The sequence below is a fragment of the Magnolia sinica genome, chromosome 1 (genome assembly GCF_029962835.1).
Source record: "Magnolia sinica isolate HGM2019 chromosome 1, MsV1, whole genome shotgun sequence".
NCBI classification, from domain to species: Eukaryota; Viridiplantae; Streptophyta; class Magnoliopsida; order Magnoliales; family Magnoliaceae; genus Magnolia; species Magnolia sinica.
In genome coordinates this window covers 48,089,033-48,106,630 of record NC_080573.1, presented here as the reverse complement: position 1 = coordinate 48,106,630, position 17,598 = coordinate 48,089,033, and the positions used below count along the sequence as shown (strand labels likewise).

At 37.0% G+C, this 17,598-nt stretch overlaps 1 protein-coding gene across 1 annotated transcript; it reads right to left on the bottom strand.

Annotated features, from left to right (window-relative positions):
• Positions 1-10,720: 10,720 nt before the first annotated feature.
• Positions 10,721-15,307, bottom strand: LOC131248356 (probable WRKY transcription factor 14). Its single transcript, XM_058248620.1, has 3 exons — positions 14,270-15,307; positions 12,798-12,938; positions 10,721-12,420 (listed from the first exon to the last, which is right to left on the bottom strand). Exons 1-3 carry the CDS (start codon positions 14,812-14,814, stop codon positions 11,817-11,819), a joined length of 1,290 nt encoding a protein of 429 aa, XP_058104603.1. The 5' UTR covers positions 14,815-15,307; the 3' UTR covers positions 10,721-11,816.
• Between the last annotated feature and the right edge of the window lie 2,291 nt (positions 15,308-17,598).

Here is a 17,598-nt window from a genome sequence, read left to right as displayed (position 1 = left end):
AATCTTAACCCTACAAAACACCCACCGTTAGATCTTCTTGGTCCGATGGAATGCCAAACTCCTTGGCTCTCTCTTTGATGGAGGATGATGAAGTATAAATGGCTAGGATGAGAGATTGGGTGGTAGGGAGTGGGCCTCACTTAGCTTATTTTCTCTCCTTAGTTGCTTGGAAATGGTGGAGAATGAGATGAGATGGAGTGAAATGAGAGAGGAGTGATGTGTGCAAGAAGGATGGGATGAGAGGATGGGTAGTATAAGAGAGGGATGGGTGTGTGTAAGAGAGAGTTGACTTATGAGGGGTGAGGTGGCATGGGGTATGGATTGTTTGTCTTTGTTGGTAAGAAAGTGATGGGAGAGGCATGGGTTGTGTACTTTACTTGTGATTAACTGATTGATGTGATGGGTTGTAGAGATTCTCTCAGAATTCACAACACACGGTGTTTCTTCAGAAAAAAGTGGGCCCGCAACTCCTGGCTTGGGTATCGCATTGGTGCGCAAGACGCGGCAATGGTGCATTCGCTAGGGTATAAGTTTTGAGTCGAGCTGACTTAGATTTACGGGATGTGATTCAGAGGCGCGTGCAAATGTCGATTACAGGTCGCAGGTTGCCAGAATTCGATAGGGAGGATCGCGGGGGTCTACGGAATGGTACGGACTAGGATACGGGCCTTACATAAATTCTCAAGTTTCAATTATATTATTCACAATTACTCTCTATTATTTCATATTTAGATTTATATCTTCTAGTTCTAGTTCTAGTTACTTTCAGAAACGTACAAGATTAGTCCCTGTGGCTTTGACCTCGGTCTCACTAAGATTATTACTACATCGTGACCCTACACTTGGGGTTCTGAACAACAAGTTCAAATTTGCTTTTAATTGCTTTATCATCCAAATGGATAGGATAAGATCCGATTCCAGTTGTGTTTATTGAATCAAGTGAGATAGCATCTCAATAGCTACAAGTGGATCCTTAACGCTCTAGTTTCCCTTTTATTATTAATAGTTTATTCCCAATTGATCTCTCTTATTCCTAATTTTAGTTTAAATTCCAATTATAATTCTAGTTCTAGTTTATTTAAATACATACAAGGTAAGTCCCTGTGGATTCAACCTTGGTCTCTCAAGTTATTACTACAGCGTAGCCCTGCAATTGGATTTGTAAACAACTATCATCATGTTTGCGAGGGACTATCCTCTACAAATAATCAAATAACATACAAAATTACCAAATAAGAACAAATAACGAACTCCACAAAGTAACTCGTCATCGCAGGAATCATGTCAACATTAAGAATCCTCACCAATTTAAGTCATAAGTGACCTACCCATCCAAAACGGTTTATGTGGACATGAGTCGATAATGTCCAGAATTACAATAAGTCTTTCAGCGATTATCCATCCCATAGATGGGTGTGGGCCCAATGTCGCACTACTCGATCAAAGGCTAGTCAGTCATCTTTCCCAAAACCAAAAGAAATGGGACATAGACACTTAACTCGCTGAAACGGTGTGGGTCAGATAGGGGTGCACATGGTTCGGTTCAGTTCGGTTCTGGGGTGAAACCGAAACCGAAACATTCCTAACAGTTTCAGAAAAATTAGAACCAGAACTGGACCATTTGAACCCTAGAACCAAATCAGAACCAGACCATAAAAACCAGTTTGGTTTCGATTTCGTTTTACAATTCTGGACTTTTTATAATTCATACCAATCGCATGTTTTTTTAATAATCCAGCCCAAGCTCCTTTACTTAAAATTTCCACAGAGAATAATCTTGTCATGGTTTATTTTTATGACCCTTTCGTGTTCCCAAAATGATTTTTCTACCAATGTCCATTTGTGTTGGATCCATTTGATGAATGGTCTAGATATTGTGTAAGGTGTGCAAAAAGACATTTATATAACCAATCAAATGGCGTATTGTAAACCATAAATCATGAGTCAATTAGACAACTAAAATACATTATAAACTCATAAAATAGCTTTAAGATAACTCCAACTGAGCATGATAATATACCTCATAGCAGAGTAGTAGACTAGCAGTATATTGCAAAATGCAAACTCAATATGGAAGTCCTCAAACAGAAGTTAGGATGGAAAAATATAATAATTTATTAAAAACAAGAAGAATATGATACCTAAAAGTAAATTATATGACAAAATCAAATTGATCAAATGAATATTTGCTTGATTCAAGAGTTTCAATTTCAGTCATATTCTCTTCGACTTCAATTGGGAGAGGTGAAGCACGTAATAAATCTTATGCACAAATTAAGCATTCTACAAGCTTATGGGTAAGAGAACTATGAAATTAATATAGGACATGACCTCCGGTACTAAAATTGGATTCAAAAGCAATAGTAGATGCAAGAATGGCAAAATATCCCCTACAACTTGAGAAAGAACTCTATAGTTTGAACTATTCACCTTCCATCAATTCAAAATTTCAAAGTTTGGATCATCCTTTTCACAAGATTCCTCTAAATATGTATCCACTTCTGAATTGCCCCCATTACTCTCTTCTTCTTCCAAATATTTTTGAAACTTTAATTTGAGAGAAACTAATTGCTCACTTGTACTAATACTTGGTTGATCAACATTCATGTCATTAAAGGTTTGACTTGAAGAAGAATCAACTGACTAAAGCTTTTGATACTCATCATAAATACGATTAAATGTCTCTCTTACCTTTTTAGTGAGCTCAATTGCCAGAATAACAAAACTTCACATATTTCAATTTATAATAGGGATCCAACGCAACTGCAATTAATAATATCATATTTACTTTTAAAATATTTCTCCAAAACATCTCAAATTTAATCTTCATTTTTTAGCCATAGTATTTGAAATAGAATCTAAACTGATTTACCATTTGGATAAGAAACTTTCAATGCCACAAACTTCATGAAAATATAAATTAGAAGTGACATAAAAAGAACCAGATATGCAAACAATGGCATCATAAAATTTTTGAAAAAAAATTGTAAAAATCTAAGTATTATCCCAATCAATAGTGGTAGGAGGTCCATCACGAAGTTCTATGGTGAAATGTGGATCTTTCTCTTCTAATCTCTCAAATACTTTTTGAAGCTTTGTTGCAGCATCTAGCATGAGATATGTGAAGTTTCGCCTAGTTTAAACATCTAGGCAGAAAGAACTTTTATATATTATCACCTCTTTCTCTACACATGCCTTGAAGCATTGTTCTCTTTGTGGAGAACTCCTAACATACCTCACTGCCTCACGAATTTAAGTTAGTGAATATGTTAATTCAATTAACCCATCTTTCATAATTTAATTAAGAATATGTGCACAACACATCATGTGAAAGAATTCACAACCTAAAATGAAAGTTTCACTCTTTTTAAATATCTCTCTCTTTAAATATGCAATAGCAACATCATTGAAACTTACATTATCCACAGTGACATGAATAGTTTTTCTATACCCTATTCCATCAAACATGCCTCCACTGCTCAACCAATTTTCTCACCTTTATGACTAGAAATTATACAGAAGTTTAAAATTCTTTTATGAAATTTCTAGTCTCTATCAATAAAATGAGTTGTAAGGCACATGTAAGAAAGGTTTTGCATTGATGTCCATGAATCCGCAGTGAGACAAAGTCTTTATTTTGAGTTCATTAACAAATTCTGTAATTTTTTTCTCACTCATATATAATGTCATACAATCCCTTACCATTGTAGTATATAACACTATTTTGAAAATAGGTTTCATCATGCTATAAAAGTAACAAAAACCTTCATGTTTAACAAACTTAAAAGGTAACTCATTTATGATTATCATTTTTGTAAATGCTTCTCTATATAGATCTTAGTCAAATTTTCAAACACCAAGGGTACTACCACCATGTTCTAATATTGATTGCATTGACAAAAGTCTTTGTTTCTTGTCTGTATTGTGAAAAATATTGGGACACTTTGAAATATGTTATCTCAAAGATCTAGTCCCATTCTAATTCACCCGTGCATAAGCTGAATTACAATAGTTACATCTAGCACCTTTTGCTTTTCCATCCCCTTCATTTACAATCTTCGTAAAATGATCCCAATTTCATATTTATGACCCTTTTCTTTAGGAGGGCGTACCTTTGTATGAGAGGGAGAATTAGTAATAGTGGGCTCTTAAGGATTATTTGTCTCTCTGGTACTTCACATCTACTAAGAAAAATAAAAGTAATAAAATAATTACCAAAAATTAACCAAACACCCAACATTCAATAAAATATTTACCAAAAATCAACAAAACTGATAATTACCATCACAAAGAATGATGATGAAACTGTTGTTAAAATCCACAACGAGACGAGAGAGATAGAAAGAAGTCGGTGGTGGTAAGGGGGCCAGTGTGGAAAATAGAGCGAGAGGTAGAGAGAGAGAGAGAGAGAGCTCAACAATCTTACGGCAATAAAGGGACCAGTGGCTGGCCAGTGTGGAAAACAGAGATAGAAAGTGAAAGAGAGTGAAAGAGAGAGAGAGAGAGAGAGAGTTCAGTGTCGAACCGCCAGTGCTGGTGGGTATAGACGAGAGAGAGAGAGAGAGAGAGAGAGAGAGAGATAGAGAGATATGACCGTGAATGTGGAGCCATAACGTGGAGGGTCGCTAGGTCGGTGAGCGTCTTGTGTGTGTGTGTGTGTAAGTGCTTATACTCGAGCACAATTTAGTTGTCAAATTTCGTAGTCCTGAAAGGATCGCAAGCTCTCATGAAGATTCTCTTCAACAACTCATGAAGATATATCATCGACTCGATCAAGGATCTTAGGGAAGACTCGACATCTTAAGTTATGAAAGTACATGGTTCGAAGATCAGAACACTCTGTATTAGTCAACCATCAGGTAATATAACCTTAGATTGACCATAAGTTAAGTGTATTTTTCATAGCGTCTTAATGAACTCTTTTATGTTAAAACACACTCAAGTTAGGCCAGCCTGACATTTGGTGCGGCCAGCCTAACTGTCTTTAGCTAACCCTACAGGTTTCAGGTAAGTTTACAGATTAAACAGGATTTTCCATGGCATGTTCGACCAGTTAAACACGACCGTTCGGCCAGCCCAGACTTGTTCCGTCAAGTTTCCAGCAAAGGCATGTTTTTAGATTTCAGGCACATTGGGCCAGCCGAACCTTTTGTTCGGCCAGCCAAACTTAGACTTGGGCCAGCCAAATTTTTGAAAGATCTTATTCCGTGAAATCTGAAGATCCATTAGAACGAAATCATTAGAATCTGGTTAGCCGAACCGACACTCGGGCTAGCCAAATTTCCAAATCCTTTGGCTATAAATATTGGGCTTCTCTCATTTATTGACACAACAAAGTTAGTGATAAAGTTCATCTTTTTAAGTGAGAAAGCCAGGCTCCTCTTAAGCTTTTTTAACAAAATTCTAATCTTCTGTTTTAGCTTATTTTAATTCTCTTTCTCAAGTCACTTTAATTGTTTTTAATAGAGTAATCCAAACTCTACTTAAGATCTAGAGAATTAAATTTACAGCACCTAAGGTATATGTTTTATATTGAATACTTTATAGATCCCTATATTCTTTTAAGTTGAACTCATACACAACTTTATCAATATTCCAAGAAGAAGATCGCTACATTCAAGTCACAGCTACAACTTCGACTTGCCAATCGAAGATAAGTATTGATTTACTTTTATTTTAGCTTGGGTTTTTCTAAGATAGCCCGAAAATCTCAGCAGGTTTGTTTGTGATGATCCCTTGAAAATCACAAAGTGGGTTCTGTTGTGATAGCTTGTGAAAATCGCAATAACTATATCAGGTTGTTAAGGTGATCTTGAGAAAACCTTGAGATAGTGAAAGCCAAAATTGCGAGTGTAGTAATTTTGAGAGTGGAGTAGGTTTACGTTTATGCACCGAACCACTATAATTTCTTTGTGCATTGTGGTGATTATTTTTATTACTTATATGCATATTTTGTGTTTTATTTACTCTTGCTAAAGTTTGATATTTTGATTTCAAAGACATCATGAAATAAGGTTGTCTTACCTAAATCTTTTAGGTGAAGGTTGTCCAACTAACTATTTCATATCAAGAATTCAATACTCTAAGCAATAGAGATTATTTGATTTATTATTCCGCATTATATCAAAATATTTGGCATAGTCTTATTCACCTCCCCCCCCCCACCCCGGTGAGGGGGCTAGGCAGCATGAGGTGCTTAAGAGATAGAGAGGGCTATGATAAATTAGTATTTTTTCTTGTTTTTATGTTTAATTTTTTTAATATTTATTGACTGGATGGTCCAGTTCAAGTTCGGTTCTATGATTCGGCTCACAGTCCAATTTGGTTCTACAGAACCCCAAACCAAGAACTGAGCTGAACTAACTAGTTCTTTGATTTTCATAATTGGAACCAAAATTGAAGCACTTCATAACCAAACCGATCCTTACGATTTGGCCTATTCTGGTCCAGTTACCGGTTCCATGTGCACCCCTAAGGTCAGATCATTAGCTTGATGCTATTCAAATAACCCCCATAATGGCCCAGGTGGCTTCTATCCTAGAGGATGTACTCTCCTTGCAGACATGGTCTCTTTCTTTTTAATCAAGGGCTATTTACTTGATGTAATTAGGGCTCGTGGTAGATCACAGCTTAGAATATACAGAATGTGGAATCTCTTAAATAAAATGTATTCCTTACGCCATGCCATGTCCTCGTGTGTCTGTTCGTGTTATTTGTGAATCCATGTAAACTTTTCTTTTTGCCAAATAAATAAAACACATGCAGAAAGTCATGTGATTCTCACGTTCTACCAATATGTCTATATATTCATACTTTTCTCAAAGCAAAATAAATCCTAATAAATATTTTAAACATTCATTGTTTATCATCCTAGCAATTTATTTCAATACCATAATAAAAATTATCAAAATATTTTTTAATCTCATCTCAACCTTGTATACTTTAAATAAATAAATAAATAAGAAAAAGGCCATAATCATACCATGTCAAAATAATCTTATACTGGATAGAAAGCAAACTTATACTTTCAACTAATACCAATTTCACATCTATTTTACATGGTCTAGTTGCTTGAGTAAGAACGAAATATAGCTAACATAAATACTAAGGAAAACTTATTGTCTAAGATAACTAAGCTAATCAAGGAAATTTACAAACTAAACAACAGACGTCGTTGTTCCCGAAGGAATTTCAATTCTGACTGATAATGGTGATAATGACCACGTTGGTCCAGCCTTTAGCCGCTCACAATCCCACATAACGATGATGATTTCTCCGTGATCTTATGAAAATCTAGACCATTAAACTCTATGATAATGGGCTATTCGGTGATCAGTGGTGTAGGAAGTTTTGGCACCATACTGCCTCCATGAGGTAAATATCGTAAAGAAAAGTCATATAATTTCCTCAACTATAACCAAAACCGGAATATATATGCATTGGTTGCACGAATGTACATGTGCTTGTGCGAGTGCGGTTTCATGCTTATGTGTACAAGTGCTCCACGTATATAAATAAACACATGATGCTTTGAGCTTTATAATGCTTTCTCCTTCACTTTCTTTCACCTCGTGCCTAAAGCAATGCTTTGGTAATTACTTTTCTAAAGATGTTTAGGAGGCTAACTCTGATTAAGGGACATTCATCGCCCAATACTTGGAATGTGGCAGACTGGGAGGTGGATCTGATCTGTCCGTATAGTGGGCCCTATCCATATATGGCCCTTTGTTGAAATTTGCATTAAAAAGCTTATCTCACCATTAAATTTCCCTTTTAGATCATTGTCGTCGGAATCACCCATTTGATAGTACCAGTCCATGAGGTAGGTTGTTCTTAATCGGTTTGATTTTTAACCATAGATCATTCATGGCAAGGACCTACACTAGATCGATGTTCCATATTAGTTGCTCCACCAAATTCATAAAGGCAAAACGTTTATTGTCACATGCATCTTTAGCATGTTAAAGTGGGGTACTCACGTCCTCTAGAGAGACGTCTCTCTCTACCTGTGTCCTACACGTCTCCTATAGAGAAACAACTTGTCTCTCTCAAGTACGTACGGTCATATAAAATCAAGTTTTCTTAGAGACCTGTATTCTCTCTCTCCCTCTCTTGTAATCTATTAGGAAGTTTTCTTAGAGACGTGACCTCTCTCTCCCCCACTCCAGTAATCTATAATGAGTAGACTCCCCCATCATCTATACAAGGAGGAATATAAGTAAAGAGATAAATTCTATTCATTTTCTTTTGGGTTATTTCTAAATATAGAAAATTCTACCCCATGAACATAGGCATATTACCAAACCACGTAAATCCTTAAAATCCCAACAAACATACTGAGAGATGAAACAGACTGCAAAGGGTAGAGAGACTAAAACCATCCCATAAATATCAAACTATCCCATAAGATTCATGGGATGGTTTGATTATGAATCTTTGCAATGATCTAGATCTCAATATCAAAATTGGTTGTATATATCCAAGTTCCTTATTGAAGAGTCTCATAGGAAATTACATTAGAGATATGCTAGTGATGTTAGAATGGTCAGAGGAAGATTTACAAAGAAATGTACCAGTGAAAAAGATTTTTTTTTAAGATCCAAATCGAAATGGTATAAAATAGAAAAATGTTGAAATTTCCAAAAGAATGGTCACGTGCTCAAAAAATTGTAAACTCATAAAAATAAATTAATAAAATTTTAGGCATAATTTATATGATCAAGCACCAAATTCAAAGAGTTCCCAAGGACAGATAATTCATTAGAGAATGGAAAAGTGTTATCAATAATTATTCACAAGATAATCTGAGCCACTAAGATTTTAGATTTAGGTGCTCCATTCCATAATTTTCCAAACTAAGAATGCTTTTACACATATCAGTCATGTGATGGTGGCATAATTTATATTGGCAATGATAACACGTATAAAATTATGTGGATCAGGGATATTACAACCACTGTATTTGATGGTATCATACGTATAGTTTTCAGGATAGAACACATACGAATCTAAGAAAAAGTATTTTGTCATTGGAAAAGTTCAATAAAGATGGTTATAAGTTTTCTAATGAAAATAGTCAATTGAAAATTATAAAATTGGTTATTGTACTTGTGAAGGGATAGCTTATAGGTGATTTACATCACTTAATCAATGATAGTATAATTGGTAATGGTATTATTGTCAATGTCATGACATATTCTATTATAATTTGGCAGAAGATGTTAGGCCACATGAGCAAACAAGGACTAAAGGTTCTTCTTCATCAAAATCCACTTTTTGGTTTTACATCTATTAATTTAGATTTTTGTGATAATTATTTATTTAGAAAGCTTCATAAAGATCTTTTTTCTTATTTACTAATAAAAATAGGGATATTCTAAATCTAATTTATTCTAACATTTAGGAAGCTCTTGTCAAATCTTTAAACGTTCAAAAGACTTTGTTTCTTTTATTAAAAGCTTCTCCAAGAATGCATGATTTTACATGTTGAAAAGAAATAGTGATGTTTTTAACTTGTTTCATTGAGTTTAATGGATTGATTAAAATTAAAATAGAAAGAAAATTAAGTGTCTGATTACTAAAAAGGGAGGAGAGTAAACCTCAAAAGAATTCAAAGTTTTTTTAGCGAGTATGACTTTGAGAGGCACTACATAGTTTTCGGTACTCCACAACCGAATGAAGTCACTAAATATATAAATTTTATAATTATAGATTGTAAGAGGAACATGCTAAGTTCGGCTAGGGTTGAGTAATCTTTTTTTTTATGGAAGTTATTAACACGGTTTGTTACTTGCTTAATTGCTCTCCTACGAACGTATTGTAAAATGTTTGAAGATGTATGATTTGGAAAATATGTTAATTATTTGTTCATTTGTAATTTTGATTGTATTGCTTATGTGTGAATTTCTAAAGATTAACAAAAAAAACAAACCAAATCACAAGAACACACTGATAAACACCCTGATCCATAGCTCAAGTGGTAGACTAAGTGAAAGATACCTCGTTTCAACACTGAGGTCTTGGTAACGATCCCTAGTGGGGGTGGCTAACAATGAAGTGTGAACTGACAGTGGGGTGTACTAAAATTAATTAATTAATTTAAAAAAAAAAAAAAAAAAAAAACTGATTAAAACAAAGCGACATAAACAAATGAAAATTTGGAATTGCTGGTTTTATATTTCTTACCTCAGTGATTTTCTAAACTATATATATATATATAGGAAGTTTGATTCACAACCAAACCTTTTAGTTGCTTTTCACGTTCCTCGTAATACCATTCTCCAGCTTTTCGTAGAAATACTTGCCCTAACTTTTCTGGGAAATGAAAAACCTGAATTATTAAAACAGAATTTGTAGACTTTTTTCATATTTCTTCAAAAAAGGCACTGCATCCACCACACAAATTTTAATCATTTCTCAGAAAATATTAGACTTACTCTAATGTTTTCAGAAACATGGAAACAGAGGAATGAATTCCCTGCAAACAAACAGGCCCTTTAAAACAAACCACATCACAGCAACACACGATGCAAACCACATCACAGCAACAATCGAGTGAAAACGTGGAACCATTTGCATGCACACCTACCCAAAAACGTATGCATGCGTGTATTTATATATGTATGCATGTGGGATCCAACCCTCCTACTTCACTCTAGCTACATGCATGTGATCCAACAGCCAAGGAAGAAAAGAAGGAAAAAGCAAACACATGCAAAGAAGCAAAGAGATATTTGAATGACAGTGTCATGGTATTATTGTCGAGAATAACCTTCAATAGCTTATACACTGAAAACTAAAATCTCCAATGCTAACAAATTGGAGAAGGGCTCAAGAAACACAAAGCTGAGGAACCCACAAGCTAGTATCCTCCCTCTCCCAATCAAATCCAAGTTCCATGTCCAGTAACAGTTCTGATTACTCAAGACCACTCCCAGCTGCTGCTGCTGTTGCTTCTTCTTCTTCTTTTTTCTCCTTTATCTCTTGCCATATCTTTCCTCCTGGTCTTAAGAGTCTAGTATCATTTTGCAAAGTCCTAAATTGTAGCAACTGATCCACAGCACACATGGCATACACACACACAAATCCGGACCAACCATTGAATCCAATGGATAACCCCTCCTGATCAGTGTGTATGTGTATTAGTGTTACTGCATTGCCAATGGTCCCCACAATTTCAAAGGTCTGGATTGGCATGCATGCATGCATGCACTGGTTAAAAATTGATGAGTTCCCTCAACTGAGTACTCCATGCGGTAAACGCACATCAAAATATGCCGCTCTTTTTTTCATCTTACCCTCCTCACCCAACCAAGCTAAAAGCATGGTCCTTCCAATGTAGAGCTTCCCCACATGACCCAAATAAGTGGCTTGAATAATTCTCCCCACTTTGAAAGATAAAAGGCAGAAAAAATCCTCTCCTATCTCTCTCTCTCCTGTACTTCTTCCTACTATTGAAAGCTTCTGTTCCTCAGCTTTCTGTCCCATCTCCCAATATTCCAAGAATGTGGGTTTCAATGGGGTCTGTTCCCAATCAACAAGCAAAACCCTCTTCTCTTTTCTCTAATCTCCATACTCTTCTAATTAAATACCAATAAGGGAAAGAAAAGGAAAAGGAAAAGGAAAAGAAAAAAGAAAAAGAAAGAAAGAAACAGAAAAAGAAAAAAGAACAAGAAAGAAATATCCACCCCCAACTCATTTCGAATTCAAACAGGAACTAAAGGTTTATGGCCAGACCTTGGATTGAATTGCACCACAACATAAAAAAGCACAAGTGGCCTTGCCTTAAATGGTGGTGTCTTTTCTCCAAGGTCTTGCTATAAACCCCTCCTACCTTCTCCAAATGAGCTCTCTCCTCCCCAGTCAAAGAGACTGAATGGATCCAAGGCCCCCTTATTTTCTCTATCTTCATCTGATTTTTCTCCTGTGAAGCCTTGGGAGAACATGAGGTTCAGTGGGTCAGGCTCCAATTCTCCCAAGTCGGCAAAGAAGTCATCCGGCTGATTTGAATCCGGCACAACAGGTCTGTAGCTGTTATGGAACCCTTGATCAAATTCACATTGACCAGCTTCAATAGGTTTCTCCTTCTCTGCATCTCCCACCTCCTCTTTAATGGTCCCCAGAGTTGGTACTGGCCCACCTGTGATACCGGCCAATGATGCATTATCGTTATCATTCTCCTTGTGTTCTTCCTTCAAAGTTGTGGCTTTTGGGGTGTGAATGGATGGTGAGCTCTTTGAAGTTGCATTGTTCTTCATTGGTTGTGACCGCGTCGATCCTGCAAGCGCATTTCGCTGTGTGGGCCATGGATGGTTGTGTTCGGAGGTGTAGGTGATGACCAACATGTTTGGATCTGTTCGGCTCCTCTCCACTTGTTTCCTTGCTGAGCAGCCCTTGGAGCTGCTACATCTATAATATCCCCTGCATGTTATAGTATACAAAATCACAAATCATCGATTAGAGAAATTAACAGAAAACCCACATTGCCGAATTCATGGCACTGGAGAAAAAAAAAAAAACTGTAGAAATTTTTCTTCTATCGAGACCTGTGATGGGGAATGATGAAAAGAAGAAAAAACAATTATTTCCTTTATTTTGAAGATGATGAAGAAAGCTATCTTCTCGAATCTCAATCTTAGTGTTATTCAATCAAGATTAGAAATCTAGATGTTGAAACAACGAATCAATTCAAAAGTCTTTGTTTTTACATATCAAGAACTGTAATTGGGAAGTGCAATGCTTTCTCCTATCTTTTGATATAAAAAGTCAAGATTGGTGAAATGATGATGGAAAATTACCTTGGATAAGGAGAGCCTTTGATCGGTTTTTGCCCATACTTTCTCCAAGCCCAAAGATCAGATGGAACAATCTCTCCACTGGGCCTGCTGTTGGCAGCTGCTGGTGCTGGAATGCACACCACCTTCTTTGCCTGGCTCTTTCTGAATAGAAAAAACCGAAAGTTCATTTTGTTTTTTTTTTTTTGAAGATAAGTGGTAGAAAATAAAATCAAGAAATTACTTGAAGTTCTTGAATCCATGTCCCTAGTTTTGAATATTTGATCGTTTTCTTAGTTAAGTTGCTCCTAGGAATTTTCTGGATATTCTTACAATTTTCTCTACTTTTGAGTATTTAACAAATTTTTCGTTGTTTTTTTTTTTTTTTTTTTTACTATCCAATGAAGAAGGATTTTTATTTTTTTTATCGTTTCTTTCTTTTTGTTATTTTGATATAGACTTGTTTCAACACAATTAATTCTTTTTTAAGCAAAGTTAACTGTAGAATTTTCTTCTCTTTTCATTTTTTTTTCAATAATTTAGCAAAGTTAATTGCTTTTCTTTATTACGATCAAGGAAGGAGAAGCAGAAGAAGATGTTGATGATGATGATGATGCCGGCAACGATGAAGATGAAAATGAAGATGAAGATAATAAGGATGATGATGATAACGACCACGATGAAGATGAAGATAATAAGGGTGATCATGATGACGACAATGGATGATCAAGGAGTTTGTTGGTATTCTTGCCCAATCTGCCTCTAATTGAGTATGTAGTGATTTTGTTAAAAGATTCAATTGTTTTTCTTTTTAGCCACCTAAAAAGAATGACAAGAAGGACAAGAAGAAGAGATTTCTAGATATCCTTGGCTCTATCTTCCTCTACTTCAGAATATTAGGTAAGTGATGTAAAAAGTTTCGTATCAACCTCAAAGCCAAAGGGTGATACATATGTATGGCTAAAAGACATGAAAGTGAGATTGATTCCTTTTGCGTGAGTTAGGCAGGAAAAGTTCAGATAACCACATGAAAGCTATGTTTATGTCTATTATCATTACACATGAGTTAGTGTCCCTCTTCTCATCTTGAGTTGAGACCTGGAAAACCAAGTCTATGGCTGTTATCTTGCCAGAAACAAGACTTATCTTTACAAGCTCATATCATTTCGGTTTCTCATAATTCTCTTCATAAATTCAATCAGGAGAAGCACCTTTTACATCAATTCCCATCAAAACAAACTTCCTAAAGACACACTTCTGAGTTATTATTAGAAAGAAACCCAAATCTCCATAAAAGAAAATAATTTCCAAAATTCCAAGATATGTTTTGGGTTTCCAAGATTTTTGAAAAATAACCCCCCAAGCCCAATATTTTGGATATTATCTTATGAAATATCACCAATTTCAAGAGATGGGTATTCAATTTTATTTTATTTTTCCTTTCCTTTTAAGAAATACACTAGTAATTATATTTTGATTGATGGTTCGGTCCTTACCGTCGTTTGATCCCAGGGTTCCGTGGCGATGAAATCTGAACCGCACCGTTATCAATCGTGGAATTGTTTGACTTAATCATATCGTTACCATCTAAGGGAGATGGCTTGATTCCTCTCGGTGATGCCACACCTGCCGTTGAACTAATACGCGGCGGAATCGACATCTTTGCATTTGGTGAGATCTGAATCATCCTAGAAAAGATATTGCAAGGCCTCTTCATTTCATCACCCAAAATCTTTTGAGCAAGAAAATTCTCATCTTCATTCACATTCATCTTAACCAAACCTGAGGAAGAATTGGATCCATTGAAGAACACTGACCCTGCCAAGTCCAGCTCGTGCAGCAGGGGGTCCCGTATGTTCGAGAAGGGATCCCCGAAATCGTCCATGGTTTCTTCGATCGACGAAGATAGGTTAACTGGTTCTGAAGGAAATTGCCAATCGACAGTTGGATTGTTTGTGGCACCACCGCCGCCGCTGGCCCGGACTATGTCTGCAAGGTCTCCTTGATCATTCTCCATCCTTCGATAGAAGAAACTACACATGCCTCTCGATCAGAAGAAAACTAATATGCTTTGATGTGGGTTTGACTTGTGTTACACCTGGAAAGCATCGAAGCCATGAATTTATTTTGGGTATTTGCGCATGTTTGTGTACGAAATGAGAATATGGGAGGTGGGTATTGCTTGAGAAAGAAGAAGGAGAAAAGGGGTCAGAAATGAGGCCGATGATCTTCTCAAAACAAACAAAAGGGTGTAGTTGAGAGAGAGAGAAAGAGAGTTTCTTATTTCAGAATCTCTCCAGACGCTGACTTTTCATACACAGCTCTTCTCCATACGCAAAGAGACAGAGAGAGGAGTCTGTGAAATTGCTGGGGTTTTTATCATCTTACATAATAATATGAAATGGGGTCAAAATCTCTACAACTGTTTGATCTTTTCCTCTCTTTTTTGTATTGTAAGCACTGAAAACTCTCTCTCTCTCTCTCAAAAGAAGACCTTTCCAAGTCTTTTTTTAAAGGGCGATTTAGAAAGAAAAAGATAAAAGGCGGCAAGCAGCCGCATTTCCCGGCATACGTTTCGAAACGGACTTTTCTTTTCTTTTTTTCTTTTTTTCCTCTCTCTTTCCTTTTTTCCTTCATTTTCACAAGAAAAGGCCTTTCGCTTTTTTCTTTTTTTCTTTTTTTACTGCCAACGGGTCGCACATTCAGTATTTATTTCTTGCCAACATGTCAAGCTTGTAGTATATCTGATCCGTGAGTAAGGTGCGTACACTATCCTGATTACTTTGGATGAAAATCTGGCTGATGGACTTATAGATTAGCCACGTCAGCACATGGAATCATACCGTCGATGGTCCATGGATTTTAACATTCTACACTGGTAAATGATTTGATTTGTCTGATTTTCAAAAAACCAAATATGTCCCACCTTTTTAACGGATCTGATCTTGTGTTAATCTGACATGCTGTTGGGAAATTAATGGATGTATTTAAAGTTCACATACAGCTGCTGCATCTCATCATCTCTTCCGAAAGGAGGTTTGCAGTGCGCGCCTGCACCTTGACAAGCATTACTCTGGCCGTCCTAGAACATGAAACGGACATCTAAGCCGTTCATAAGGCTGGCCCATTTGGATTATTATATGTTACGAAGATTCTGACTGGACCACTCATCAGATGTAAAATAAACATGTTGAATACAATGGACGGTTTAAAATAGCTAATGCTCAAGGTTCATTGTCCACGTGTGACCTTCTTAATCAATCAGTCCACAGGCCATCTTACCTGTGGAGCCCTCTTATAAAATCCTACGAAGAGCAAGTTAATACGAATATTCCGTGTGTTGGGGATAAGCTAGAGCCTCCTTGGCTTTGAAAATTGCCGTTATTGAGTTAAGACAACTAAGCTGCCCGAATTCTTTTCGTCAATTGACTATATTACCCTCGAATATCAGGGATCTGGTGCACGTCGGGTAACCCGAGAAAAAATTATCGGATCCGGAGCCCATCACACGTGCAGTTTGATGAGAACCCCCGAGTCGTACACTTGTGACCATGGTTTTATGATCCAGACCATTGATCTTATACCAAAGTTGTGGAGAGATGCACCATCATTATGAACGGTTAGTAGGCCACCGGTTGGAAGGTTATCATCATCCGATCTAGTAGACGTTTCGGTCATTCCCCATTCATGATGGGCCCCATTGATCAAATGGCTAGATCAATGTGCTACAGGCCCCATATGATGCCAACAGTCATGATTCAGTAGACGGACCCCACGCCGCAGGCTGGAACACGTACCACGGATCCGTCTATACGGCACACGTGTCAGAGATCCAGGCCATTCATTAAGTAGGCTACGCTTTGAACTTTCCATGGGTCTAAATTGATTTTGGTCAGCTAATGAGGCGGATCAAGCTTTTCTGACTTTAAATGAGCGGTGAGTAAAAAAGTACTACATTAAAAAGCACAACATGCACGCGGGATCGATTGATGACTGGACTACCCGGAATTTTCGTACATGGCATGATCAATCAAAGTGCGCTCAACCTGATGAATGGCCAGGATATCTGGAACGTGCGCGCCGAACGCACTGACCTCTGAGAGGTATCTGCCGCCTCACATGTGGGGCCACTCAGTAAGAGATGGCCCAAGTGTCTCCACATAATAGACAGCTTCGATATCACACACGTATGTAGCATTGTCACGTGTCGGCAGATATAGAAATGAGTGAGCCTTGGGTGCGTGTGGGAATAGCAAACCTCCGTATACATAGCTAAAAAGAAATTGTAGGTCCAGCTCATCTGTCATCAGAAAAGGTACGGTTTCATGACGTGCAAGATCAGTCCATACGGGGGGCCCAGATCTGCTGATGCGAACCGCTGATCTAGTGGGCCCATTAAAGATGGGGATGGTCAAAAATCTCCTAAACCGGAAAGTCACACTAAATTGATCTTGGGTCCATCGAATGTGGACCGTTTGATGCATCATCTCCTTAACCTACTATTTTTACATCATTCATAAAGGGTTAGGTTCTTAAAATATCGACACCTTTCCAGGAATCCCCAATCCACGGCTGCGATCATCGGATCAATGCTTTGGATTACCAAAGATTGGGCCCCATCTCTGACAGATCTTGTGCATCATTTTTTATTTTTTATTTTTGTTAGCTTGTCAGTACACCCCTCTCGGTTGAAACGAGGCACCCCCTCACAGTTGAGACTTCACTGTTAGCCACCCCCATTAGGGATCGATACCAGGACCTCAGGTGTTGAAACTAGGCATCTTTCACTCAGTCAACCACTTAGTATAATATGGTTCTCGGACGC

Excerpts from the sequence above, each read along its gene's own strand:
- LOC131248356 (XM_058248620.1), bottom strand. The coding sequence starts at position 14,814 with ATGTGTAGTTTCTTCTATCGAAGGATGGAGAATGATCAAGGAGACCTT. Across the intron at positions 12,939-14,269 it reads AACCCTGGGATCAAACGACG|AAAGAGCCAGGCAAAGAAGG; the intron begins GTAAGGACCGAA and ends TTTTCTATTCAG. Across the intron at positions 12,421-12,797 it reads AAAGGCTCTCCTTATCCAAG|GGGATATTATAGATGTAGCA; the intron begins GTAATTTTCCAT and ends TATAACATGCAG.